Raw genomic sequence first — 27853 nt, forward strand, 5'->3', positions numbered from 1 at the left:
TGCAAAAATTCTGTTTTCCCTTTGTATTATTTATGAACTCACTGATGACAGCGATAATTAAACATACCCATGTTGATCCAGGGGATCTGCAGCACTCTGTTGAGCTCTCTGTCTGGAGAGCTGTCGGCTGGTCTGGGGTCAGTGGGAAGCTCAAAGTTGAGGATAAACACGATGACCAAGCCGTCTTCATTCTTCACTGGAAGCACATCTATCTCACAGTTGAAACACACTCTTGCAGCGACAGAGAGACGCAGAGGAGAGGAGAATGGAGGGAGAATTCACTTCACTTCTGATGACCTGTGACCAGCAACAGGAAGAAGAGATGAGTCAGTGGATTAGTGTAATTCTGAATCTCTCCTCTAGATGGCGACATCAGCTGCTCGTTATATCATCTGAGTGTCTACACCCATTGATATTTCCACCATTTTAACAACTATCGTGCAACAACTATGATGAGTCGTGAGAGCTTCAAATGGCTTTTTGAGGGACACCTGCAGTGACTGAGGTCGGTGTCAGGATAAGTCTCTACCACATGAATGAAACTGAAAGTAACGTCCTTTGTGCAGATTGAAACGTGAGGAGTGAAGTACATGCACCAAGCAGCAGGAACATTCAAAAGTTCTCAAAGAATTTCCAAGTACTTTTAATGTTATCCAGAGAAGGTGACAAGATGATTGCAAAATAACAAATGGGTGGCAAGCTAGCATCGGCAGCTAGCATTAGCATTTTCTTCCTTTAATTGGTGGAAAAAATGGACAAACAGAAGGTGACACCGAAGACATTGTAAAGAAAGAAAATAGAATAGAAAATGACAAAGTGTAAATAGTGACATTTTGTGTGTGTGTGTGTGTGTGAAAGTTGATTGTGTACAATAGCAATGACAATAATAGTAAAAATAATAATTGCAGGTAATAATGACACTGATAACAATTGTAATACTAACAATGATATATCATAATAATTGTAATAAATTATAATGTTGATAATGGCAGCAATGTACATGTGCACAGCTAGTTTGCTGGCATTGTTCGTTAATGAATAAATTTAACGATTTATAAGATTGCAGAATAGTACATTTATAGCCCTGAATCATATATTTAGGGCTTTTGGGAAAACATCCGGGGCTGAAGCCCCATAAGCTGCCCCCCTTGCTCCGCCTATGTTCTATAGTTACAGATCACAAATATTCAGATCATGTGTAAATTTTTAAGAGACACAGTTACAGACAGTTACAGTCCCAAGTTACAAAACTGAAACACTTAAACGCAAATTTCTTAGCGGGGTATACAGTTTAGTTGTACTCCATTTTTATGGCTCTAGAAAGATTGAACAAGGGGGAGACATTTAAGATACAGGGGAGGCGAAAGGGGAGAGGAGGTCGTAATATCTAGATCATACCGGGAGACGGCAGTAATGCAATCCAGCTGCCGTTAAACATTCGACGAAGAAGAAAGCTTACCGGAAGTATCACAGTGGCTTGATACGGAAGTGAAACTGCGAATCGATGCGCTTCGCGTGAACGAGAGGAGAACTTTTAATGTTGTAGTATTTCGCTTTTTTTATACGACCGTTAAACACCAACAAACTCCTGTATAGTATCATCGCGGTTCTAAACTCCAAGATGTTCAACAGACAGACGAGCCTGTGGATGGGTGATGTATGTCTGAAGTCTGTTTCTTTCACGTTAGCCTAGCTTCGCGTGCTGTTTGCTAGCTCCGATAGATAAAGTTAGCCCGGATACGTGACCCCAGTCGTAAAAGGTTACACAAAACCCTGTTCTTAGTACTGTGTTTGAAGAATTTGGCGTAACACCTTTCAGCAAGACCCAGTAGTAACTTTTGCGGTGAAATGAGTCACCAAAAACCCTGTTGTGTGTTTCCCACAAAGCTGTTCTCCTCGTAGCAAGCGTAAGCTAACCAAGTTGGATTTAAACTAATCGTTAAAGTTCACGTGTAATATGTGTAACTGCAGCCTGATGCATTAAATAAAATTACACACGAAATGAGAGAGTGCATTAGCAATTTATGGAAGTATCTCGAGTAAATTGGTAGAGGTTTGAGTTGAGGATCTTCTCATTCTGGCCGATCTTGGCGGAGCCTTGTAACTGAACTAACGTACACAGAAATAACCTGACAGTCTGAATGTTACACGTTAGTTGTTGGTCATTACGTGTTTTCATTTTGGACTAGAAACGGATGGTTTACGAACTTAACGTCAAAATAGTGTCTGGAAAAGTTAGCAAGTTTATAATTTCATAACGTTTCAAGTGCAGCAAATATTAAAGTGTAACCCTAGTTATACCACTGCCAGCTCTCAACCTAACCCCAGTGCGTGCCTCACATTACACCTGAGACTGTTATGATTAAGATTTATTACATTCTTAAAATAAGAAGCTGCAATCTGCTACAACACTTTGAAGTTAAATTTGCACCACTGAGTCTTTAAAATGACAGGCTATAAATGTCATAACTTTACAGTTAGTTCACATAGATTTTACATTATGAAGCCGTGTACGTGCTCTTGTACTATTAGGAACATTTGAGTTTAGTTGAGATTTAATGTAACTTTATGTTAAATTTCTTTGCATGTGTGTTTAGCTGGACCCATACATGGATGAAAACTTCATCAAGCAGGCTTTCAGTGCTATGGGAGAATCACCATTTGGAGTCAAGATCATCACTCACAGGATAACAGGGTAGGTTATACAGAGCACTTCATGCTACACACCAACCTCTATGAACAGCTCCAGGTCTACCACTCACCCTTAACCGTCAAGTGGGATTGATGGCAAAATCAGCTGTATGTCTGATCTGTGTTTTGGAGTTGTAGCAGCAGTGAAGCATGTATGAATTTTCATTTTTCACACACACCCGAATTAACTTGCATCACCACACTGTTATATTATCAAACACTAAAGTGTTAATTTACTAAAATGTAATGTCATTTTCAGTGATAAAATAATTTAAATTCTCAGCGTTTCTTGAAGGGAATCCTGTCGAAATAACATGTAATGTTAATATCTCTGTGAGGGAATCATTGCATTACTTAAGCTGGATTTGTACAAGTCTAGACTGAAGCTCAGGTGGCCTCGACTTTGTTATTCATTCATGTGTGCCTTTTATACTGTTAATGCTATTGTTAAATATACACATGCTTGTGATGTAAATCATTCCTCAGTATCTATCCCTGTCATGTCTGTCCTCCTGCGCAGTGGTTCTGCAGGATACTGCTTTGTGGAGCTGGCAGATGAAGCAAGCGTCGACCGCTGTGTCCAAAGACTGAACGGAAAACTGGTTCCTGGATCTAATCCGGTAAGTTCTGTGGTGTAATTGCAAAATACTTGTTCATATATCTTTGATGCAATCCTTACTGCTTTATATTATTATTGTTTCTCCACAAATACATAAATATCATTGAAAATTTAATACCGCCTTCCTTTTTTTTCAGTGTTAGACTGTTGTTATCAAACAGTATGTAATTAATGATTTGACTGTGGATAGCGGAGCTCAACTAGTCTTGGTCCTCCTTTGTTACGACAGAAACTAAACAGGATTGGATGCAAATAAGTCAATTATAGCCAGTAGTAATTGATTGAGTGAGCCAGATCTCTTCAATTTGCTATTTGTGTTGCTTTTGCTACCAGTATTGTGCTTTCACAGTCAGTTAAACCAGACTTTTACAAAAATGCAATACTAAATACCAGTCGCAGATACTAATTAGTGAAACTACTCTTTATTGGCTGCAGTGACAGTAAGTCGACTTTAGTGTCTGGTGATGTAAAACAAAACGAAAAAAATCATGCCAGCTTGAACAGTTTTGATGTCTGAAGTGACGTGTAAAGTTGTGAGCTGTAGTTGCTTGCTACTGAATTTGAAACGCTGTTGCCTCTGTGAGCTGGCCAAGCTACTGGACTCCCCTGTCCACCGGCCTGTACCTGCTGCTGAAGGTGGCTAAGAGGCTGCTTGTACATGAATGTACTTTGTTTGAAGCTGGTGAATAGAGTCTCTGGTAGGAACTAACTGAGGAATGGGCTAAAGGCTGGTCTGGGTGGTGGAGGTATGTATACCCAAATAACAACAACCATAATAACTCCACTCTCTATTTCCAGCAATATCAGTGCTATAGTACACATCTCTGGTGTTTGAGGTCGGCTTAGTGAGTGTGTTTTCTCTCCACATGTGCAGCCCCGGAAGTTTAAGCTAAACTATGCCACCTATGGGAAACGGCCAGAGGCAGGGTAAGATATGATTTACATTCAACTTTCCTTATCAAATGTCGATGTTTGAATCAGAATTTTAATTTACAAAACTTAATTTAATTAACAAACTAATTTTAGTAAATTTACACCCTGAAACACAAGCGGCACACTCATTAACCACAACTGCTCCTTTAATTCTTGACAGTGATATAGTTGTATAAGCAGGAGTATTTGATCAAAGTCTTTCCTTCTCTCAGGCCAGAATTTTCAGTGTTTGTAGGCGACTTGGCTTCTGAGGTGGACGACTTCCAGCTGCACCAAGTTTTTAAGAAGTACCCTTCCTGCAAAGGAGCCAAAGTCGTCACAGACCAGTATGGATACTCCAGGTACGTCAGCTCACAGAGGTGGATCGGATAGCGATGTGGCTTCAGAGAAATGTTAAAAGTATGAAAAAGATGATTCCTTGAACTACGTATTGCTTTTTTAATGTCCTTGGTGTTATGTGTCATATTCTGTTTGAATATTTTTGTAAGAAATGTACAATAATATAAAATGTCTCCTGGTTTTGATAGTATCATGATGGCAGTGCTGTGGACGTTGACCACCAAGTTCATCTTAATCTATTTTCAAAAAAAGGCTGAAGACATGTTTTCTTGAGGTCTTATGCTAAAACTATTGTTTTCCCCATATAGGCTAAGCAAGAGCAACTCACAATTCAAGTGATGCTACCTCATGTTAAAAGTAAAACAACAAGTTTCAGTTCTACCATAATAATACCCATTATATTCTCTTTTCTCATTATAAGTGGCTATGTAATGCCAAGTTTGTAGTGTGTGTTGGTGTGGAGCGGAGGTGTAAGAGTTGTTTGACTTGCAGAGGCTACGGCTTTGTCAAGTTCGGGGAGGAGACCGAGCAGAAGAAGGCGATCGAGGAGTGCCAGGGAACGATGCTCGGCGGAAAGCCGCTCAGACTCAGCATCGCTGTAGCAAAGAGGTGAGACCCTGACAAAGAAACACGACGGATGATGGCTGAAGATATAAACTACACATCCTCTTCCCAAGATTTCATTAACCCCAGATTAAAGATATGAGTACGTATATAACTTAAATAAACTCAAATAAATAAATTACTTACTCATACAAACCACTCTGCTGCCCGAGATACTCACTAGAAGACCAAATGTGGATTAATCCACTGCTGAAAATAGTCCTCAACAAATGCAAAAGTGCTGAGAGGTTAACTCATGGTTGGTTTTGATCTTTGATCTCGTGATTTGTCGGCAGTAAGAAAAGTAAACACGTTGCCAGCTTTAACCTTTTTTAATAATGGGGGTTGTAACAAAGTGGATATTAAACTGTAAAGGCTTATTTAAAGGTTGAGCAAAAAAAGAAATGCCTGAAGGTTGTAAATTCAAAATAGTTTGAGTATTATGAACAAAATGTCCAGTGGGATCCAAAAGTCTGAAGGAAAGTGGTCTCAGACTTTTGGACGCCACTGTAAGTGATGTGTGCCACTTTGATGAACCCGATGCAGTGCAGGTACTTTATATATTATCAGTTAGTAAATTCTATAACAATGCGTCAATATCAGTATTTCCCTCTGGAAACTAGAAGAAGTAAAGTTACACAAAACGAAAATACTCACTTGTATTGAGAACAGTACATTTCCAAACATGAAACCTGGAAGACCTGCACCCAGAAGATATGAGTACATAACTCCTTTCATATCAGTCTGTTCAATTCCTTTGAGATGTTTTATCCTTCATTGCAGTATTACTACAAATTGAAGGTTTATAAATTAAGATTTGTAGACACACAAGATAAATAGATACATGTGCTTCACCAAATTCCCTTCAAATATATGTGAAACCTTACTGTGTTTCTTTTTTTTTTTTTTTTTTTTGTAGCCAAAAGATGAGCAGCTACCACGGGGGCCAGGGCCAGAATTACCATAGCAACTACAACCAGTCTCAGTCCAGTTACTATGGCAGCCAAAGCAGCGGGGGTCAGGGAGGTTACTACTCTCAGTGGGGGGGCTATGACCAGTACAGTGGCTACAACAACAGCGGCTACAACAGCGGTTACAACAGTGGCTACAACAGTGGCTACAACTATAACTACGGGCCCTATGGATACCCCCCACCTGGCCACATGATGCCTCCACCTCCCATGGGGATGCCACCCATGTCCACTGACATGTCAGGAGCTGTAGAGGTGAGTGGACCACGCCCACACCCGTGCTCAAAGGAATAATTAGACATTTTGGGAAATATACTTGTCTGTTGATTGTGAAATTTTCCAGGGTGTGTTGAGCAGGGGGGAAGTGTTATCCTCTGCTAAGTGCTACTAGAAGACACATACACCGTCCAACAGCTTCAAACTGTCTTATTTACAGATCGTATCATGTTATCTGGTGTGCTAATGAACAACGACAGTTGCAGTTGGGATCTCTGACCATTTCCTTTGTGTTAAGTGAGGCTCAAATTACGGAGCTAATTCTGTACCAAGTGCACAGCGATGAAATTGTATCGGTGTTCTCTAATGTAAAGTAATGTTTGAATATTTCTTTACAGGATAATCTCAGTGCTTATAATGTTGGCGTCTAATATTGAAGAATGATAAATTGAGTATGTTTACATGCACACAAGAAACCAGAGATCACAGGCCTGTACTGCAAAGCAAGAGTTTAGGTTAGCGAGTTAACTAACCTTTTTAGTCCTGCAGACTTTCAGTAAGAAACTTAATGATAATTCATGAACTTATTTACAATATATTCTCCATCTGACTTTAATAGTTAGAAATAATTTGTAGTGTTTATCTCTTTTTAACTCCAGGCATGTGATCATATTGTTTACATTTCACCTTGTTGAATATCACCTTATGATGTCGCTATAACCATATTTACCTGGAGGTATCAGCGTGTCTTCTCACATCATATTAAGAGTTCATGGTTCTGTTCAGTTAAGCCAGATAAGGAAAAGTTATCCTGGGTATGTTGAACTTGCCTCATAGTACAGGCCTCTGGCTATACAGGAAATCAGACAGAATGTGTTTCTGCTGTAGTAATCTAGTTCTAAATCCACGTATACGTGCTCTCCCTTACCCCAGCCTTCTTTTGGAACAAGCTGGGCTTCTTGCTAAAGAAAAACCAGGTTACTGCAGAAAACCAACAGTAATGTAGTTACTTGGTGTCTTCTAGTATTTCAGTGTTTAGTATCATTTCTAATGTTTCATCTCTTTCCCCAGCAGAGTCACGAGGAGACGGAAGAAATGGAGGGCGATAATGCTGAAGGTAAGACCCTGCACTGAACTGATTTGCTTTGGTACAACTTATATATTTGTATATTAAACATAACTGCTAAATGTTAATTACATATCATATTGACTGGAGACAATGTGAGACCGCTGAATAGGCTGTTCTTTGGGAGTCATAGTAACAGATACCTCACAGATATAAAGTTTAAATCCATGACTCCAGATTCGGTCTGGTGTCACAAAGATCTTCTCACCAGTACTTCCTGGCTAGCTGCTAGCGTAGCCACTGTAGCCATGGCATTGTTAATGGTCAGATTGTGACGACACACACTGTGGATTGTGTTTAAATCATTGTTTTGGGGGTGGTGGGGGTTTACAGAGCCCATCCCTGAATGTGACGTGGACCAGTGGAACAAAGACTTCATGCAGCGCAGCGAGGAGCTCTACGACGCCATGATGAACTGTCATTGGGAAACTCTGAACACTGTCGATTCCCCCATCCCCTCCCTCCCATGATAACTTTTTTTTGTCTCTTCGGTCCCCCCCACCCCTCCCCCAACAAACCAGTGAATAATTTTTTTTAATGATTGTGTACTCCCCATAATCTTGATGATTTAAAGCTACATTGACGCCTTATAAAGGCCTCTTCACTTCAGTCTCTGAACTTTATCCAAGCCTGAACAAAGGCTGACAGTACTTGTTCCTCTTCAAATACTTAAAGTGCATATAAGCATTCACTTGATTTTAATGTTTACCATGTTGGTAATATACAGAAAGTTACTGTGTAGTCCATACTGTGTAGTATGAACTCCTCTATACACCAGAGCTAAAAGTTGAGGGATGAAGTGCTGACGTTGCCTTCTCTGCTGTCGATCGGCGCGGGTCAACGTTTTGCGTTTAATGATGTCACAGAGGAACAAACACCACTGTCATTCATTCATGTTGATCCACGCTGAACTGGTCACCAGCAAACGCTAACTTTGCTCTTTGAATACGGCCCCAACTCTTTAGGAAGGGAGAGTCCTCTGAAGACAGAAAATAAAACTATGCCTTTATCGTCATCTGCCATGTACTTCTACGATAGTCAATAGATTTTTTTTAATGTGTAAATACAAGATATCGATCTGTCTTGTCTTGTTCATTTTTAATGAAGGATTAATTTTCCTTTTTTTTTTTTTCTTTTTTTTTTTCATTTTTCTGATAGATGTACTGAACTTTATCTGGAATGATGATGGTGTGGAGTTTACCCAGCAACAGTCAGTCAGAAATGTAATTTATCACTGTTTCTTTTCTGTGTAATAGATGAATGGGACAACTTCTCAATACTGCTGAGCGCTGACAAACTGTATGTCATGGTTTTGTGCGGCCGACACAGCTGGTTTGCTGTAGCAGATGTCCAGCTTTTTTCTTCCCTGCTGTCTGATGGCTGACGTTTTGTATGTTTTCTTTCTGGAGACGTTCTATCAAAAAAATACAATTTAAGAGGAAAATGATAAAATGATCTTCTGTCTTCTTTCTTTAGTGATGAGGTGAAGAATGAAGTGAAGATTTTCTGTTTTTTCCCGTCAGTTTCCACAAAGTGAAACAGTTTTAGAATTTGTTTTGCAAGTGTATTAAAAGTCAAAACCTGACAATCTCTTATTTAGACGTATTCACACCCTTTGCTGTGGGGTCTCCATGTTGTGTCCTACGCTTCCTCACAGGAGTACACTTGTAAATTGAATTGATTGTACATAGTTTAGAAAGACACACACCTATGTGTCCAAAAGGTCCCTCAATTCACACTATGTCAGGACAAAAACCAAACCATGGAGTCCAAGGAACTCTCTCTAGACCTCCACAATAAAACTGTGGCTCAGCAACTGCTTTATTGTGGACGGACACATAAATTCAATCATACACACTAATGAATTCACACCTACATTCAATACACAACTACCCTCCTTCTTACCCTGTCTTCCCCTCAACAGCTAACAACTACCCAACAAGCCCACGTCGGCTCATTTGGCTGCCTGAGACTAAGCAGAGGAACGTGAGGTCCCAGGGGATAAGGGTGAAGACAAATGGACTAAATAAATGAAAAGGCACAGAAACCTACAGTGAATAGGCCCCCTCCTGAGGCTGGGGGTCTTTTCAAGGTGGGACATGTCTGTTAAGATGCTGTCAGACACTGATCTTTATGCAAAAGACACATAGAGAAACATGGATGTTTGATAGTATCTGTCAGCCATGGGCTTTAGAGAATTTGAGTATTTTATGACACACATTCTGAATTTATTCAAGTGTTGCAGAGATTTTAATGTTCACTAGAAAATCACATTTCCATCATTTGATTTCAGATACTAGTTTTTTTTTTTTTTCTCTGCATTGCAAACAGAACCTGAGCTGTGGGTTCAGGGATTCTCAAACATCTCCAACCTGCATCTAAATGGCAGGATTGCTGATCTCACTGAGGACGACAAACACGATTGGACAGGGTTTTTGTGTTTCTGGGAGAACCTTCAGTCGTCTCCAAACAGCCGCCGTGATCTAATGATTGAATTCACCTTTGTGGCAGTGTTGAGAGCCGTTTAAAGCTCTTCGTTTCTCCGGTTAATTGTAGTGATCGTGGTTCAGTTGTGCATCTTCAGCTTCAGCACTGCCGGTCTTGGTCTTGAGCAGTCCCACTCCAGGCCTCCCGGGACAGTACCAGCTGGGCCCCAGGCGGTACCAACCCTGGTACAGTCCCCTCCAGCTCAGACAGCCTAGAGCGCCCCCCAGCAGCTGGGTGGGGAACTGAGGGAAGTAAGCTAAGAGACAGAAGAGAAGAAAGATCCAGAGGCCGAGCAGGAGAACACAGAACAGGAAGAGGATCCTCAGAGGAGCGTCCGAGATCCCGCCCAGACTTAGATAAGGACCAAACACGGCCATCTCCTCTGCCAACAGCAGGCAGCAAAGACAGAGAAGGAAGACGTCCTCTGAAACTTCATATCCTCTCCACAACATCCCAGCTTTGAGGCATTCAGACTTGCTCTCCCCTTCTCGTAGCACCAGCAGAGGCTGGCCGTTGGTATCTCCTGCGTCGGTGATCAAAGATTCATAGCAGCTTCCTGTGGCGTTCTCCAGCTGGTCCAGGAGCTTGCAGAAAATAAACCACAGTGCACCAGCCACCCCGAGCCTGGAGAGGTGACGGATGGAGAGAGCGAGGGAACGACGGATGGAGAAGGAGAGGAGGAAGACGAAGGAACCGACAAAGACGCAGGTCCAGCCCCAGCCGGAGCGCAGGAAGATCCTGGAGGAGGGAGAGGAGCGATGAGGACAGTGTTAGCAGGGAAGTTAGAGATTAGAGGAGGAATTGATGAGAGAGAAATTATGTCATGACAAATTAGTGTAAATATATAAAAGCCACCATTGAGAAGAAAGTAGACCTTATTAATTGCTGCTAATAAATGCCCTTGAGTTGTAAATGCAATGTGACTCTTTATATATTTTATTATTATTATTAATCTTTTTATTTTTCTATGCTCTGCTGATTATCTCATCATCTGCTGCACAAAACTTGCCTTTTGGTTTAACCAGCAGTTGCTTCACAGCAGCTGTTTGCAGTAAAAACACTTTAATGAACCCACTGTCTGCTCAGCACCGAACAGCTGACAGACACAGTTGGAGAGCAGCCGGTGGAGGTCAGAGCATCACACTCATCACCCTAATAGATACTGTGGCTCCGCGTCTAATACATTTAAGGCATAAGAAGTTCACCATGTCAGCTGTATAAGGAGACATTACGCCAGTGTTTATACTTTGTTTGTTTCATTGAAATTAACTTTTAAGAAAAATCAAGCTTGATTGATGTCTGTCAGTGTCATTTACTGTCTGTACTGTGTGACGCAGTGTCGTACGCTGTAGGTTGCTGTACAGATTAGTACACAGTGAATACTTCCCATGTGGTATTAGTACGCAGGGGAGACCGGGGGATGGTTGTAACAGTGTCGCTTTCACCAATAAGCCAGATGACCTTAGAATCGTGATCAGTTTCATGCATGACCACTTCCTTCCTGACCTTGCATGTGAAGCTGTGAAGAGGTTTTACATGCTAATAATTTTTTGGACCATTTTTGATGAGTGCTGATACTGTTAAAGTTAGAATTATGTAACTTGTATTAAATTACAGAGTCTCTTTGGTAAAATGTGACTTCCCCCATGCTTCTACAGCAGGGTAAACAATGACTGTTACAACTAACCCGGTAATGACAACTAAACATATTCTCCGTGTGCTTGCACACGTACTTCTATAAAGTTTTAAAGGTCTTGAGAACAGCTCATTGTTGTGGATTACAGCTGTTTTTAAAGTGCTTTAAAAGTCAGTGATGAGTTGTTTTTGTGCTTGGTGACCAACAGGAAGAATGGTGAAGTGTTGGAACATGTGAAATAAACTTATTTAGATGCATAATTTGTGCTATAGGCTGAATTTTTAATTTTTACTTTTAGGTTTACAACTTGCCCCGGGAGTGGGGCAAAACTGTGGTATAGCTGGAGAAGTTGAAAACATTGCTAATTGTAATGAAATAATAAGAGTACGTTGTGTCAACATTTGAGAGCTCTATCACAAAAATTGTGTGAGTTAAAGGCGCTGAGACAAAAGGTTTTACAACCATCCATGATTTGGTTTATATTTATCACAGGAAACTTTGACTGTTATGATCCAATGTCAACAGCTTAACACAGAAGAGGAAACATGAACAAACATATTGTTGAACATATTCAGACTATACATCTGCATCAGCTTTAATCAAACAAACAAAACACTAACAACAACATGAAGGAAGATGGAGGCACTTGTCCAAAGTGGAGCCGGAAGTGAACAGGAAGCAGTCTCACCTGTAGAGAAAGTGGCTTCTCTTGGCGAAGATGCTGTGCTGGGAGACCCAGAAGCTGAGTGCAGGACTGAACATCACCACTGCAGATAGCAGCAGGTGGAAGTGCTGCCGGAAAACAGTGTTACCAAGGAGCCGGGCCGCCAGGTCCGTCAGGACCACCAGCAGCGTGTTGAGGAACATCTGGACCCAGAACTGAGACTCTTGACTGGGTGTTAAGTTAAATATGAAAATCCCCTGCTGCTGGCTCTGAATGCAGCAGTGTGTTTGTGTAGATAATCCACCTCAGACTAAACAGCATGCACTCGTTCATGTGATGAGGCTGTAATCCCAATGAGAATGTATTTAACACACCAGTAACTGTAATTACCACTGCTGCAGACTGGAATAACTCTGCATTTTATATCATCTAAAAGTCAGGTTGGAATCGATCAATCTATTCAAACTGTTCTTCAAAGGTTGCAGATCGGATCCATTTGTTCAGATGAAGATGAAGAAGATAAATCCAGAGCCTGCAGTATGTCAGAGCTGCAGACTATGTGTGTTCAGTGTTGTAGTGAGAAACATGAATGAAACGACAGCTGGCTTCCAACATTCCTCAGACTGAAAATATGCACACTGTGAATTCCAACCATGAAATTCTTCAATCCAGCAGACACTTGTGCTGACTCTGTGTTTACTGTATCTTGTAGTTTCGGTGCGCTGTAGTTTTATCTGCAGTTCTCAGTTTTACAGTTTTCACTGAAGGCTTCACCACTGCTGCTGCTGCTCTCCAAACCACATCACTGTTGCTTCACTGGGTTTCTCCGAGGGCAGTGAACTAAACATCAGTCTTTTCTGACCTTGTGAAGCATGTTTCCCAGTGACCTCTGCCTTCTTTCCTTTTGTTGTGCAGTGATTGTCATTGGTCCCCTCTGTGTCACTGCTGCAGAGATGCAATGGCCACCAACGTATTCCACTCAGCAATGGCCACTGCTTCTGAATGTCTCCACTGTTCAAACTATCCTGCTGTAACTGTAGCTTCTCTGCTCTCCATTAGCACCCTCCCTCTCAAACACACACACACACACACACACACACACACACACACACACACACACACACACAGACACACACACACACACACACACACACACACACACACATACTATTTATGTTCTCGCCCTGTCATATGTCTCCTGAACCTTAAGGTTGTCACATTACTCCTACTGAGATAACTGAAGGTGATCCAATGACACTGATTCCTTGGTGTGTGTGTGTGAGAGTGTGTGAGTGTATGTGTGTGTGTGTGACATCACAGTGTTTCTGACTAATTTCATCTGAATTTGCAGCAGAGATCAAGGCTGGGCTGAGCAGCAGCGACAGAGCTGACGTTACTGAAAAGACATGACATGTCATCAGTGATGTGAAATTAGATGCGGTGTGTCACACTATGTGTTTGTATGTATGTTCATGTGTATTAATAGCGGTAACCTTTGTACTGTATCTGGTTTGAGACTCAGCTGTTGCAGCAGTCTGTCTCTGTCAATCAAAGAATGCCGACACACAGTTCACACACTTTTACTGCCCTTTCTCTCTTTCTCTTCTCGCTCTCTGATACCAAACACTTTAATTCAGGTTCTGTTTCTTTAAAGGTCCATATAGTGTCCATGTGTTGTTTGATTATAAAGCAGGTCTAGGTTCTATATTAATACTGTGGAAGTATCAAAGTGCTGAGTCCACAGAGAAAAACACACAGCCTGTGTTCAGAAACTGAGCCTTAAAACCAGCCGTCAGGACTTCTGTAACTTTGTGATGTCACAACGAGGCAGTCACCGCTCTCAGCCGCGCCCCAAGTCCCGCCTACCTGGATCCACAATTCAGACTTGCACGATTTGGTTTCTCTGTTTACCTGAAATCTGCTACATCTTTATTCAATCACCCAGAAAACAGTCAGCCAATCAGAAGAGAGGCTCAGGGCTAATTGATGTAGGTCAGTAAAAAAGATAGAGGTAACCTTTTTAAAATCTTGATGCAACTAAAACATCTTCTTAGTTGGTTGATGGTTCATTTATTTCTTATTCACACCACTGTAACCTTCTTCTGTCCTCTCCTGTTCTGTGTACTCCTGAAATATAGACTCAGCTGAAATGTCGTCTGTCCAGAAATAAAAGCTGACCTGGTTTCAAAGTGTTAAATGTCTTCCTTCAGGCTGAACACTCTGAACACTGACATCTCTAAAGTTGACTCACTGTAGGACAAACATCACACACACACACACACACATATATATATTTATATATATATGTTTTTTTTTTTTAAATTGTCATAGTATAATCAAACATTAAAACATAAATGCCATAATATAGTAATGCGTAAAAATCTAAAAGAAAGTCATAGTATAATAAGGCAGAAAAATGTCATAGTATAGTTTGGCTTAAAAATGTCATTATATAGTAAGGCATGAAAACGTCAAAAGACGCCATAGTATAATAAGGCATAAAACTTCATGATATAGTAAGGCATAAAAATGTCACGAAACGTCATAGTAAAGTAAGGCATAAAAACGTCAGAAAACGTCATAGTATAGCAAGGTATAAAAATGTCAAAAAACGTCAGTATGATAACGCATAAAAATATAAAAAAACATCATAGTATAGTAAGGCATAAAAATGCCAAAAAACGTCATAGTATTGTAAGGCATAAAATATGTCATAGTATAGTAAGGCATAAAACATCATAATATAGTAAGGCATTAAAATGTCAAAAAACGTCATAGTATAGTAAGGCATGAAAACGTCATAGTATAGTAAGGCATGAAAATGTCATAGTATAGTACGGCATAAAAATGTCAAAAAACATCATAGTATAATTAGGCATAAAAATGTCAACAAACGTCATTGTATAATAAGACTTAAAAACGTCAAAAACGTCACAGAATAGTAAGGCATAAAAGTGTCATAGTATAATAAGGCATAAAACATCATAATATAGTAAGGCATTATATTGTCAAAAAATGTCATAGTATAGTAAGGCATGAAAAAGTCATAGTATAGCAAGGCATAAAAATGTAAAAAAACATCATAGTATAATTAGGCATAAAAATGTCAAAAAACGTCATAGTATAGTAAGGCATGAAAACGTCATAGTATAGCAAGGTATAAAAATATCAAAAAATGTCATAGTATAGTAAGGCATGAAAAAGTCATAGTATAGCAAGGCATAAAAATGTAAAAAAAACATCATAGTATAATTAGGTGTAAAACTGTCAAAAAACGTCATAGTATAGTAAGGCATGAAATTGTCAAGAAACGTCATAGTATACTAAGGCAAAAATTAAAAAAAAAATATAATATAGTAAGGCATGTAAACATCATAGTGCAGCAAGGTATAAAAATTTCAAAAGACGCCATCGTATAATAAGACTTAAAAACGTCAAAAATGTCACAGAATAGTAAGGCATAAAAGTGTCAAAAAACGTCATTTTAAAGTAAGGCATAAAAACGTCACAAAGCGTCATAGTAAAGTAAGGCATAAAAACGTCACAAAGCGTCATAGTATAGTAAGGCATTAAAATGTCAAAAAACGTCATAGTATAATAAGGCATAAAAATGACAAAAAAACATTATAGTATAAAAAGGCATAAAAATGTCACAAAACATCATATTATAGTAAGGCAGAAAAATGTCACAAAACGTAATAGTAAGGTAAGGCATAAAAACGTCACAAAACGTCATAGTATCATAAGGCATAAAAATGACAAAAAACGTCATATTATAGTAAGGCATAAAAATGTCATAGTATTGTAAGGCATAAAACTTCATAATATAGTGAGGCATAAAAATGTCACAAAACGTCATAGTAAAGTAAGGCATGAAAATGTCACAAAACGTCATAATAAAGTAAGGCATAAAAACGTCACAAAGTGTCATAGTATAGTAAGGTATAAAAACGTCATAGTATAGCAAGGCATAAAAATGTCAAAAAACGTCGTAGTATAATAAGGCAAAAAAATTTCTCAAAACGTCATAGTATGGTAAGGCATGAAAACGTCATAGTATAGCAAGGTATAAAAATATCAAAAAATGTCATAGTATAATTAGGCGTAAAACTGTCAAAAAACGTCATAGTATAGTAACGCATAAGAATGTCAAGAAACGTAATAGTATACTAAGGCAAAAATTAAAAAAAATATATAGTATAGTAAGGCATGTAAACATCATAATGCAGCAAGGTATAAAAATGTCAAAAGATGCCATAGCATAATAAGGCATAAAAATGTCACAAAACGTCATAGTAAAGTAAGACTTAAAAAGGTCAAAAACGTCATAGTATTATAAGGCATAAAAATAACAAAAAACCTCATAGTATAAAAAGGCATAAAATTGTAGAAAAACACAATAGTATAGTAAGGCATAGAAATGTCAAAAAACGTCATACTATAGCAAGGCATGAAAACGTCATAGTATAGCAAGGTATAAAAATGTCAAAAAACGTGATAGTATAATGAGGCATAGAAAACGTCACAAAACGTCATAGTAAAGTAAGGCATAAAAACATCATAGTATAGTAAGGTATAAAAATGTCAAAAAACATGATAGTATAATAAGGCATAAAAACGTCATATTATAGCAAGGCATAAAAATGTCAAAAAACGTCATAGTATAATAAGGCATAAAAACGCCACAAAACGTCATAGTGTAGTAAGGCATGAAAACGTCATAGTATAGTAAGGTATAAAAATGTCAAAAAACGTCATAGTGCCATAAAAATGGCACAAAATGTCATAGTATAGTAAGGCATAAAAATGACAAAAAATGTCATGTATAATAAGGCATAAAAACGTCACAAAACGTCATAGTAAAGTAAGGCATAAAACCGTCATAGTATAGTAAGGCATAAAAATGACAAAAAACGCCATAGTATAAAAAGGCATAAAAATGTCAAAAAACGTCATAGTATAGTGAGGCATAAAAATTACAAAAAATGTCTTAGTATAGTACGGCATAAAAATGTCACAAAATGTAATAGTATAGTAAGGCATAAAAATGATAAAAAACGCCATAGTACAGTAAGGCATGAAATCGTCATAGTATAATAAGGCATAAAAATGTCAAAAAACATCATAGTATAGTACGGCATAAAAATGTCATAAAAACGCCATAGTACAATAAGGCATAAAAACGTCACAAAACGTCATAGTAAAGTAAGGCATACAAACGTCATAGTATAGTAAGGCATAAAAATGTCAAAAAACGTCATAGTATAGTAAGGCATGAAAACGTCATAGTATAGCAAGGTATAAAAATGTCGAACAATGTCATAGTATAATAAGGCATAGAAAACGTCACAAAACGTCATAGTAAAGTAAGGCATAAAAACGTCATAGTATAGCAAGGTATAAAAATGTCACAAAACGTCATAGTATAGTAAGGCATAAAAACGTCATAGTATAGCAAGGCATAAAAATGTCAAAAAACGTCAGATTATAATAAGGCATAAAAACGCAACAAAACGTCATAGTGTAGTAAGGCATGAAAACGTCAAAGTATAGTAAGGTATAAAAATGTCAAAAAACGTCATAGTGCCATAAAAATGGCACAAAATGTCATAGTATATTAAGGCATAAAAATGTCAAAAAATGTCATAGTATAGTAAGGCATAAAAATGTCACAAAACGTCACAAAACGTCACAGTAAAGTAAGGCATAAAACCGTCATAGTATAGTAAGGCATAAAAATGACAAAAAACGTCATAGTATTATAAGGCATAAAAATGTCAAAAAACGTCATAGTATCATAAGGCATAAAAATGACAAAAAACATCATAGTATAAAAAGGCATAAAAATGTCAAAAAACGTCATAGTATAGTGAGGCATAAAAATGACAAAAAATGTCTTTGTATAGTACGGCATAAAAATGTCAAAAAACACCATAGTATAGTAAGGCATAAAAACGTCATAGTATAGTAAGGCATGAAAACGTCATAGTATAGTAAGGCATAAAAATGTCAAAAAACGTCATAGTATCATAAGGCATAAAAATGACAAAAAACGTCATAGTACAAAAAGGCATAAAAATGTCAAAAAACGTCATAGTATAGTGAGGCATAAAAATGACAAAAAATGTCTTAGTATAGTACGGCATAAAAATATCATAGTATAGTAAGGCATAAAAATGACAAAAAACGCCATAGTACAGTAAGGCATGAAATCGTCATAGTATAGTAAGGCATAAAAATGTCAAAAACACTATAGTGTAATAAGGCATAAAAATGTCAAATACACCATAGTATAGTAAGGCATAAAACCGTCATAGTAGAGTAAGGCATGAAAATGACAAAAAATGTCATAGTATAGCAAGGCATAAAAATGTCAAAAAACGTCATAGTATAGTAAGGGATAAAAACTTCATAGTATAGTAAGGCATAAAAATGTCAAAAAACGTCATAGTATAGTAAGGCATAAAAATGTCAAAAAACACCATAGAAGAGTAAGGCATAAAAACGCCACAAAACGTCATAGTGTAGTAAGGCATGAAAACGTCATAGTGTAGTAAGGCATGAAAACGTCATAGTATAGTAAGGTATAAAAATGTCACAAAACGTCATAGTAGAGTAAGGCATAAAAACATCATAGTACAGCAAGGCATAAAAATGTCAAAAAACGTCATAGTATAATAAGGCATTAAAACGCCACAAAACTTCATAGTGTAGTAAGGCATGAAAATGTCATAGTATAGTAAGGCATAAAAATGACAAAAAACGTCATAGTATAATAAGGCATAAAATGTCAAAAAATGTCATAGTATCATAAGGCATAAAAATGACAAAAAACGTCATAGTATAATAAGGCATAATAACGCCACAAAACGTCATAGTGTAGTAAGGCATGAAAACGTCATAGTATAGTAAGGCATAAAAATGTCAAAAAACGTCATAGTATCATAAGGCATAAAAATGACAAAAAACGTCATAGTATAAAAAGGCATAAAAACGTCACAAAACGTCATAGTATAGTAAGGCATAAAAACGTCACAAAACGTCATAGTATAGTAAGGCATAAAAATGTCCAAAAACGTCATAGTATAGTAAGGCATAAAAATGTCAAAAAACACCATAGAAGAGTAAGGCATAAAAATGACAAAAAACATCAAAGTATCATAAGGCATAAAAATGTCAAAAAACACCATAGTATAGCAAGGTATAAAAACGCCACAAAACGTCATAGTGTAGTAAGGCATGAAAACGTCATAGTGTAGTAAGGCATGAAAACGTCATAGTATAGTAAGGTATAAAAATGTCACAAAACGTCATAGTAGAGTAAGGCATAAAAACGTCATAGTACAGCAAGGCATAAAAATGTCAAAAAACGTCATAGTATAATAAGGCATTAAAACGCCACAAAACTTCATAGTATAATAAGGCATAAAAACGCCACAAAACGTCATAGTGTAGTAAGGCATGAAAACGTCATAGTATAGTAAGGCATAAAAATGTCAAAAGACGTCATAGTATCATAAGGCATAAAAATGACAAAAAACGTCATAGTATAGTAAGGCATAAAAATGTCAAAAGACGTCATAGTATCATAAGGCATAAAAATGACAAAAAACGTCATAGTATAAAAAGGCATAAAAATGACAAAAAACGCCATAGTACAGTAAGGCATGAAATCGTCATAGTATAGTAAGGCATAAAAATGTCAAAAACACTATAGTGTAATAAGGCATAAAAATGTCAAATACACCATAGTATAGTAAGGCATAAAAATGTCAAAAAACACCATAGTATAGTAAGGCATAAAAACGTCATAGTATAGTAAGGCATAAAAACATCAAAAAACACCATAATATAGTAAGGCATAAAAACGTCATAGTATAAAAAGGCATAAAAATGTCAAAAAACGTCATAGTATAGTGAGGCATAAAAATGACAAAAAATGTCTTAGTATAGTACGGCATAAAAATATCGTAGTATAGTAAGGCATAAAAATGACAAAAAACGCCATAGTACAGTAAGGCATGAAATCGTCATAGTATAGTAAGGCATAAAAATGTCAAAAACACTATAGTGTAATAAGGCATAAAAATGTCAAATACACCATAGTATAGTAAGGCATAAAAACGTCATAGTATAACAAGGCATAAAAATGTCAAAAACACCATAATATAGTAAGGCATAAAAACGTCATAGTATCATAAGGTATAAAAATGTCAAAAAACGTCATAGTATAATAAGGCATAAAAATGTCAAAAAACGTCATAGTATCATAAGGCATGAAAATGTCAAAAAACACCATAATATAGTAAGGCATAAAAACGTCATAGTATAGTAAGGCATAAAAATGTCAAAAAACACCATAGTATAGTAAGGCATAAAAATGTCAAAAAACACCATAATATAGTAAGGCATAAAAATGTCATAGTATAATAAGGCATAAAAATGTCAAGAAACACCATAGTATAGTAAGGCATAAAAATGTCAATAAACACCATAGTAGAGTAAGGCATAAAAATGTCAAAAAACACCATAGTATAGTAGGGCATAAAAACCTCATAGTATAGTAAGGCATAAAAATGTCAAAAAACGTCATAGTATAGTAAGGCATAAAAATGTAAAAAAACGTCATAGTATAGTAAGGCATAAAAATGTCAAAAAACACCATAGAAGAGTAAGGCATAAAAATGACAAAAAACATCAAAGTATCATAAGGCATAAAAATGTCAAAAAACACCATAGTATAGCAAGGTATAAAAACGCCACAAAACGTCATAGTGTAGTAAGGCATGAAAACGTCATAGTGTAGTAAGGCATGAAAACGTCATAGTATAGTAAGGTATAAAAATGTCACAAAACGTCATAGTAGAGTAAGGCATAAAAACGTCATAGTACAGCAAGGCATAAAAATGTCAAAAACGTCATAGTATAATAAGGCATTAAAACGCCACAAAACTTCATAGTGTAGTAAGGCATGAAAATGACAAAAAACGTCATAGTATAATAAGGCATAAAAATGACAAAAAACGTCATATTATAATAAGGCATAAAAATGTCAAAAAACGTCATAGTATCATAAGGCATAAAAATGACAAAAAACGTCATAGTATAATAAGGCATAAAAACGCCACAAAACGTCATAGTGTAGTAAGGCATGAAAATGACAAAAAACGCCATAGTACAGTAAGGCATAAAAACATCAAAAAACGTCATAGTGCCATAAAAATGGCACAAAATGTCATAGTATAGTAAGGCATAAAAATGACAAAAAATGTCATAGTATAATAAAGCATAAAAATATCAAAAAACGTCATATTATAATAAGGCATAAAAATGTAAAAAAACGTCATAATAAAGTAAGGCATAAAAATATCATAGTATAGTAAGGTATAAAAATGTCAAAAAACGTCATAATAAAGTAAGGCATAAAAAACGTCATAGTATAAAAAGGCATAAAAATGACAAAAAACGTCATAATAAAGTAAGGCATAAAAACGTCATAGTATAAAAAGGCATAAAAACGTCATAGTGTAGTAAGGCATGAAAATGTCAAAAAACGTCATAGTGTAGTAAGGCATGAAAATGTCAAAAAACGTCATAGTGTAGTAAGGCATGAAAATGACAAAAAACGTCATAGTATAGTAAGGCATAAAAATGTCAAAAAATGTCATAGTATAATAAGGCATAAAAACGTCACAAAACGTCATAGTAAAGTAAGGCATAAAACCGTCATAGTACAGTAAGGCATAAAAATTACAAAAAACGTCATAGTATTATAAGGCATAAAAATGTCAAAAAACATCATAGTGCCATAAAAATGGCACAAAATGTCATAGTATAGTAAGGCATAAAAATGACAAAAAATGTCATAGTATAATAAAGCATAAAAATATCAAAAAACGTCATAGTAAAGTAAGGCATAAAACCGTCATAGTATAGTAAGGTATAAAAATGACAAAAAACGTCATAGTATAATAAGGCATAAAAATGACAAAAAACGTCATAGTATAATAAGGCATAAAAACGCCACAAAACGTCATAGTGTAGTAAGGCATGAAAACGTCATAGTATAGTAAGGTATAAAAATGTCAAAAAACGTCATAGTGCCATAAAAATGGCACAAAATGTCATAGTATAGTAAGGCATAAAAATGACAAAAAATGTCATAGTATAATAAGGCATAAAAACGTCACAAAACGTCATAGTAAAGTAAGGCATAAAACCGTCATAGTACAGTAAGGCATAAAAATTACAAAAAACGTCATAGTATTATAAGGCATAAAAATGTCAAAAAACGTCATAGTATCATAAGGCATAAAAATGACAAAAAACGTCATAGTATAAAAAGGCATAAAAATGTCAAAAAACGTCATAGTATAGTGAGGCATAAAAATGACAAAAAATGTCTTAGTATAGTACGGCATAAAAATATCATAGTATAGTAAGGCATAAAAATGACAAAAAACGCCATAGTACAGTAAGGCATGAAATCGTCATAGTATAGTAAGGCATAAAAATGTCAAAAACACTATAGTGTAATAAGGCATAAAAATGTCAAATACACCATAGTATAGTAAGGCATAAAACCGTCATAGTAGAGCAAGGCATAAAAATATCAAAAAACACCATAGTATAGTAAGGGATAAAAACTTCATAGTATAGTAAGGCATAAAAATGTCAAAAAACACCATAGTATAGTAAGGCATAAAAACGTAATAGTATAGTAAGGCATAAAAATGTCAAAAAACGTCATAGTATAGTAAGGCATAAAAACTTCACAAAACGTCATAATAAAGTAAAGCATAAAACCGTCATAGTACAGTAAGGCATAAAAATGACAAAAAACGTCATAGTATAGTAAGGTATAAAAATGTCAAAAAACACCATAGTATAGTAAGGCATAAAAACGTCATAGTATAATAAGGCATAAAAATGTCAAAAAACACCATAGTATAGTAAGGCATAAAAACGTCATAGTATAGTAAGGCATAAAAATGTCAAAAAACATCATAGTATAATAAGGCATAAAAATGTCAAAAAACACCATAGTATAGTAAGGCATAAAAACGTCATAGTATAGTAAGGCATAAAAATGTCAAAAAACGTCATAGTATAGTAAGGCATAAAAACGTCACAAAACGTCATAGTATAGTAAGGCATAAAAATGTCAAAAAACGTCATAGTATAGTAAGGCATAAAAACGTCATAGTATAATAAGGCATAAAAATGTCAAAAAACACCATAGTATAGTAAGGCATAAAAACGTCATAGTATAGTAAGGCATAAAAATGTCAAAAAACATCATAGTATAATAAGGCATAAAAATGTCAAAAAACACCATAGTATAGTAAGGCATAAAAACGTCATAGTATGGTAAGGCATAAAAATGTCAAAAAACGTCATAGTATAGTAAGGCATAAAAACGTCACAAAACGTCATAGTATAGTAAGGCATAAAAATGTCAAAAAACGTCATAGTATAGTAAGGCATAAAAATGTCAAAAAACACCATAGTAGAGTAAGGCATAAAAATGACAAAAAACCTCATGGTATTATAAGGCATAAAAATGTCAAAAAACGTCAAAGTATCATAAGGTATAAAAATGTCACAAAAAGTCATAGTACAGTAAGGCATGAAATCGTCATAGTATAAGGCATAAAAATGCCACAAAACGTCATAGTGTAGTAAGGCATGAAAACGTCATAGTATAGTAAGGTATAAAAATGTCAAAATACGTCATAGTATCATAAGGCATAAAAATGTCAAAAAACACCATAGTATAGTAAGGCATAAAAACGTCATAGTATAGTAAGGCATAAAAATGTCAAAAAACGTCATAGTATAGTAAGGCATAAAACCGTCATAGTAGAGTAAGGCATAAAAATGACAAAAAACGTCATAGTATTATAAGGCATAAAAATGTCAAAAAACACCATAGTATAGTAAGGCATAAAAACGTCATAGTATAATAAGGCATAAAAATGTAAAAAAACGTCATAGTATAGTAAGGCATAAAAATGTCAAAAAACACCATAGAAGAGTAAGGCATAAAAATGACAAAAAACATCAAAGTATCATAAGGCATAAAAATGTCAAAAAACACCATAGTATAGCAAGGTATAAAAACGCCACAAAACGTCATAGTGTAGTAAGGCATGAAAACGTCATAGTGTAGTAAGGCATGAAAACGTCATATTATAGTAAGGTATAAAAATGTCACAAAACGTCATAGTAGAGTAAGGCATAAAAACGTCATAGTACAGCAAGGCATAAAAATGTCAAAAAACGTCATAGTATAATAAGGCATTAAAACGCCACAAAACTTCATAGTGTAGTAAGGCATGAAAATGACAAAAAACGTCATAGTATAATAAGGCATAAAAATGACAAAAAACGTCATAGTATAATAAGGCATAAAAATGTCAAAAAACGTCATAGTATCATAAGGCATAAAAATGACAAAAAACGTCATAGTATAATAAGGCATAAAAACGCCACAAAACGTCATAGTGTAGTAAGGCATGAAAACGTCATAGTATAGTAAGGTATAAAAATGTCAAAAAACATCATAGTGCCATAAAAATGGCACAAAATGTCATAGTATAGTAAGGCATAAAAATGACAAAAAATGTCATAGTATAATAAGGCATAAAAATATCAAAAAACGTCATAGTAAAGTAAGGCATAAAACCGTCATAGTATAGTAAGGTATAAAAATGACAAAAAACGTCAAGGCATAAAAATGACAAAAAACGTCATAGTATAATAAGGCATAAAAACGCCACAAAACGTCATAGTGTAGTAAGGCATGAAAACGTCATAGTATAGTAAGGTATAAAAATGTCAAAAAACGTCATAGTGCCATAAAAATGGCACAAAATGTCATAGTATAGTAAGGCATAAAAATGACAAAAAATGTCATAGTATAATAAGGCATAAAAACGTCACAAAACGTCATAGTAAAGTAAGGCATAAAACCGTCATAGTAGAGTAAGGCATAAAAATTACAAAAAACGTCATAGTATTATAAGGCATAAAAATGTCAAAAAACGTCATAGTATCATAAGGCATAAAAATGACAAAAAACGTCATAGTATAAAAATGCATAAAAATGTCAAAAAAACGTCATAGTATAGTGAGGCATAAAAATGACATAAAATGTCTTAGTATAGTACGGCATAAAAATATCATAGTATAGTAAGGCATAAAAATGACAAAAAAACGCCATAGTACAGTAAGGCATGAAATCGTCATAGTATAGTAAGGCATAAAAATGTCAAAAACACTATAGTGTAATAAGGCATAAAAATGTCAAATACACCATAGTATAGTAAGGCATAAAACCGTCATAGTAGAGCAAGGCATAAAAATATCAAAAAACACCATAGTATAGTAAGGATAAAAACTTCATAGTATAGTAAGGCATAAAAATGTCAAAAAACACCATAGTATAGTAAGGCATAAAAACGTAATAGTATAGTAAGGCATAAAAATGTCAAAAAACGTCATAGTATAGTAAGGCATAAAAACTTCACAAAACGTCATAATAAAGTAAAGCATAAAACCGTCATAGTAGAGTAAGGCATAAAAATGACAAAAAACGTCATAGTATAGTAAGGTACAAAAATGTCAAAAAACACCATAGTATAGTAAGGCATAAAAACATCATAGTATAATAAGGCATAAAAATGTCAAAAAACACCATAGTATAATAAGGCATAAAAACGTCATAGTATAGTAAGGCATAAAAACATCAAAAAACACCATAATATAGTAAGTCATAAAAACGTCATAGTATAGTAAGGCATAAAAATGTCAAAAAACATCATAGTATAATAAGGCATAAAAATGTCAAAAAACACCATAGTATAGTAAGGCATAAAAACACCATAGTATAGTAAGGGATAAAAATGTCAATAAACACCATAGTAGAGTAAGGCATAAAAATGACAGAAAACGTCATAGTATTATAAGGCATAAAAATGTCAAAAAACACCATAGTATAGTAAGGCATAAAAACGTAATAGTATAGTAGGGCATAAAAATGTCAAAAAACGTCATAATAAAGTAAGGCATAAAACCGTCATAGTAGAGTAAGGCATAAAAATGACAAAAAACGTCATAGTATAGTAAGGTATAAAAACGTCACAAAACGTCATAGTATAGTAAGGCATAAAAATGTCACAAAACGTCATAGTATAGTAAGGCATAAAAACGTCACAAAACGTCATAGTATAGTAAGGCATAAAAATGTCAAAAAACGTCATAGTATAGTAAGGCATAAAAATGTCAAAAAACACCATAGTAGAGTAAGGCATAAAAATGACAAAAAACCTCATGGTATTATAAGGCATAAAAATGTCAAAAAACGTCAAAGTATCATAAGGTATAAAAATGTCACAAAAAGTCATAGTACAGTAAGGCATGAAATCGTCATAGTATAAGGCATAAAAATGCCACAAAACGTCATAGTGTAGTAAGGCATGAAAACGTCATAGTATAGTAAGGTATAAAAATGTCAAAAAACGTCATAGTATAATAAGGCATAAAAATGACAAAAAACGTCGTAGTATTATAAGGCATAAAAATGTCAAAAAACACCATAGTATAGTAAGGCATAAAAACGTCATAGTATAATAAGGCATAAAAATGTCAAGAAACACCATAGTATAGTAAGGCATAAAAATGTCAATAAACACCATAGTAGAGTAAGGCATAAAAATGTCAAAAATCGTCATAGTATAATAAGGCTTCAAAATGTCAAAAAACACCATAGTATAGTAAGGCATAAAAACGTCATAGTATAGTAAGGCATAAAAACGTCACAAAACGTCATAGTATAATAAGATATAAAAATGTCAAAAAACACCATGGTAGAGTAAGGCATAAAAATGTCAAAAAAGGTCAAAGTATCATAAGGCATAAAAATATCATAAAAACGCCATAGTACAGTAAGGCATGAAATCATCATAGTATAGTAAGGCATAAAAATGTCAAAAAACGTCATAGTATAGTAAGGCACAAAAATGTCACAAAACGTCATAGTATAGTAAGGCATAAAAACGTCATAGTATAGTAAGGCATAAAAATGTCAAAAAACGTCATAGTATAGTAAGGTACAAAAATGTCACAAAACGTCATAGTATAGTAAGGCATAAAAACGTCAAAAACACTATATTGTAATAAGGTATAAAAATGTCAAATACACCATAGTATAATAAGGAATAAAAACGTCACAAAACGTCATAGTAAAGTAAGTTATAAAAATGTCAAAAAACACCATAGTAGAGTAAGGCATAAAAATGACAAAAAACCTCATGGTATTATAAGGCATAAGAATGTCAAAAAACGTCATAGTATATTTAGGCATAAAAATGTCACAAAACAGTTCTAAGCACTGACTACCATGCCCCCCCTTCAAAAAGTCATAGTATGTTAAGTTATAAAAATGACAAATAGTATTACTATAACTTTAGTTATTAAAAATGCTATGATTAACTCTTGTGGTGAACCATCTAGCTGACTTTGATGTGTTAGGCATGTATGCAAACATAAAATAAAATGGCAACAG

General features: G+C 35.4%; 2 protein-coding genes across 3 annotated transcripts; one reads left to right on the forward strand and one right to left on the reverse strand.

The window, feature by feature from the left end:
- The first annotated feature begins 1470 nt into the window (after nt 1–1470).
- Nucleotides 1471–8950, forward strand: trnau1apb (tRNA selenocysteine 1 associated protein 1b). Of its 2 annotated transcripts, none has more exons than XM_056391643.1 (9): nt 1471–1657; nt 2598–2695; nt 3212–3311; nt 4185–4237; nt 4456–4584; nt 5075–5191; nt 6105–6411; nt 7444–7489; nt 7832–8950. In XM_056391643.1, the coding sequence occupies exons 1-9, from the start codon at nt 1622–1624 to the stop codon at nt 7966–7968; spliced, it is 1023 nt and encodes a 340-aa protein (XP_056247618.1). In that variant the 5' UTR covers nt 1471–1621; the 3' UTR covers nt 7969–8950. The 2 variants fall into 2 exon arrangements, with proteins under 2 accessions (XP_056247618.1, XP_056247619.1); XM_056391644.1 differs by having other exon boundaries at nt 7447–7489.
- A 345-nt stretch (nt 8951–9295) lies between these two features.
- Nucleotides 9296–13314, reverse strand: fitm1l (fat storage inducing transmembrane protein 1, like). The gene is made up of 2 exons (XM_056391645.1): nt 12310–13314; nt 9296–10723 (listed from the first exon to the last, which is right to left on the reverse strand). The coding sequence occupies exons 1-2, from the start codon at nt 12486–12488 to the stop codon at nt 10045–10047; spliced, it is 858 nt and encodes a 285-aa protein (XP_056247620.1). The 5' UTR covers nt 12489–13314; the 3' UTR covers nt 9296–10044.
- Nucleotides 13315–27853: the final 14539 nt, after the last annotated feature.

This window comes from Seriola aureovittata, chromosome 12 (genome assembly GCF_021018895.1).
Source record: "Seriola aureovittata isolate HTS-2021-v1 ecotype China chromosome 12, ASM2101889v1, whole genome shotgun sequence".
Taxonomy (NCBI): Eukaryota; Metazoa; Chordata; class Actinopteri; order Carangiformes; family Carangidae; genus Seriola; species Seriola aureovittata.

Bases quoted from the DNA above. Each gene is read 5' to 3' on its own strand.
- trnau1apb (XM_056391643.1), top strand. From the start codon at position 1,622: ATGTTCAACAGACAGACGAGCCTGTGGATGGGTGAT. The intron at 1,658-2,597 runs GTATGTCTGAAG...ATGTGTGTTTAG, and splicing joins CGAGCCTGTGGATGGGTGAT to CTGGACCCATACATGGATGA. The intron at 4,238-4,455 runs GTAAGATATGAT...TCCTTCTCTCAG, and splicing joins GGGAAACGGCCAGAGGCAGG to GCCAGAATTTTCAGTGTTTG.
- fitm1l (XM_056391645.1), bottom strand. From the start codon at position 12,488: ATGTTCCTCAACACGCTGCTGGTGGTCCTGACGGACCTGGCGGCCCGG. The intron at 10,724-12,309 runs GTGAGACTGCTT...TCCCTCCTCCAG, and splicing joins AGAAGCCACTTTCTCTACAG to GATCTTCCTGCGCTCCGGCT.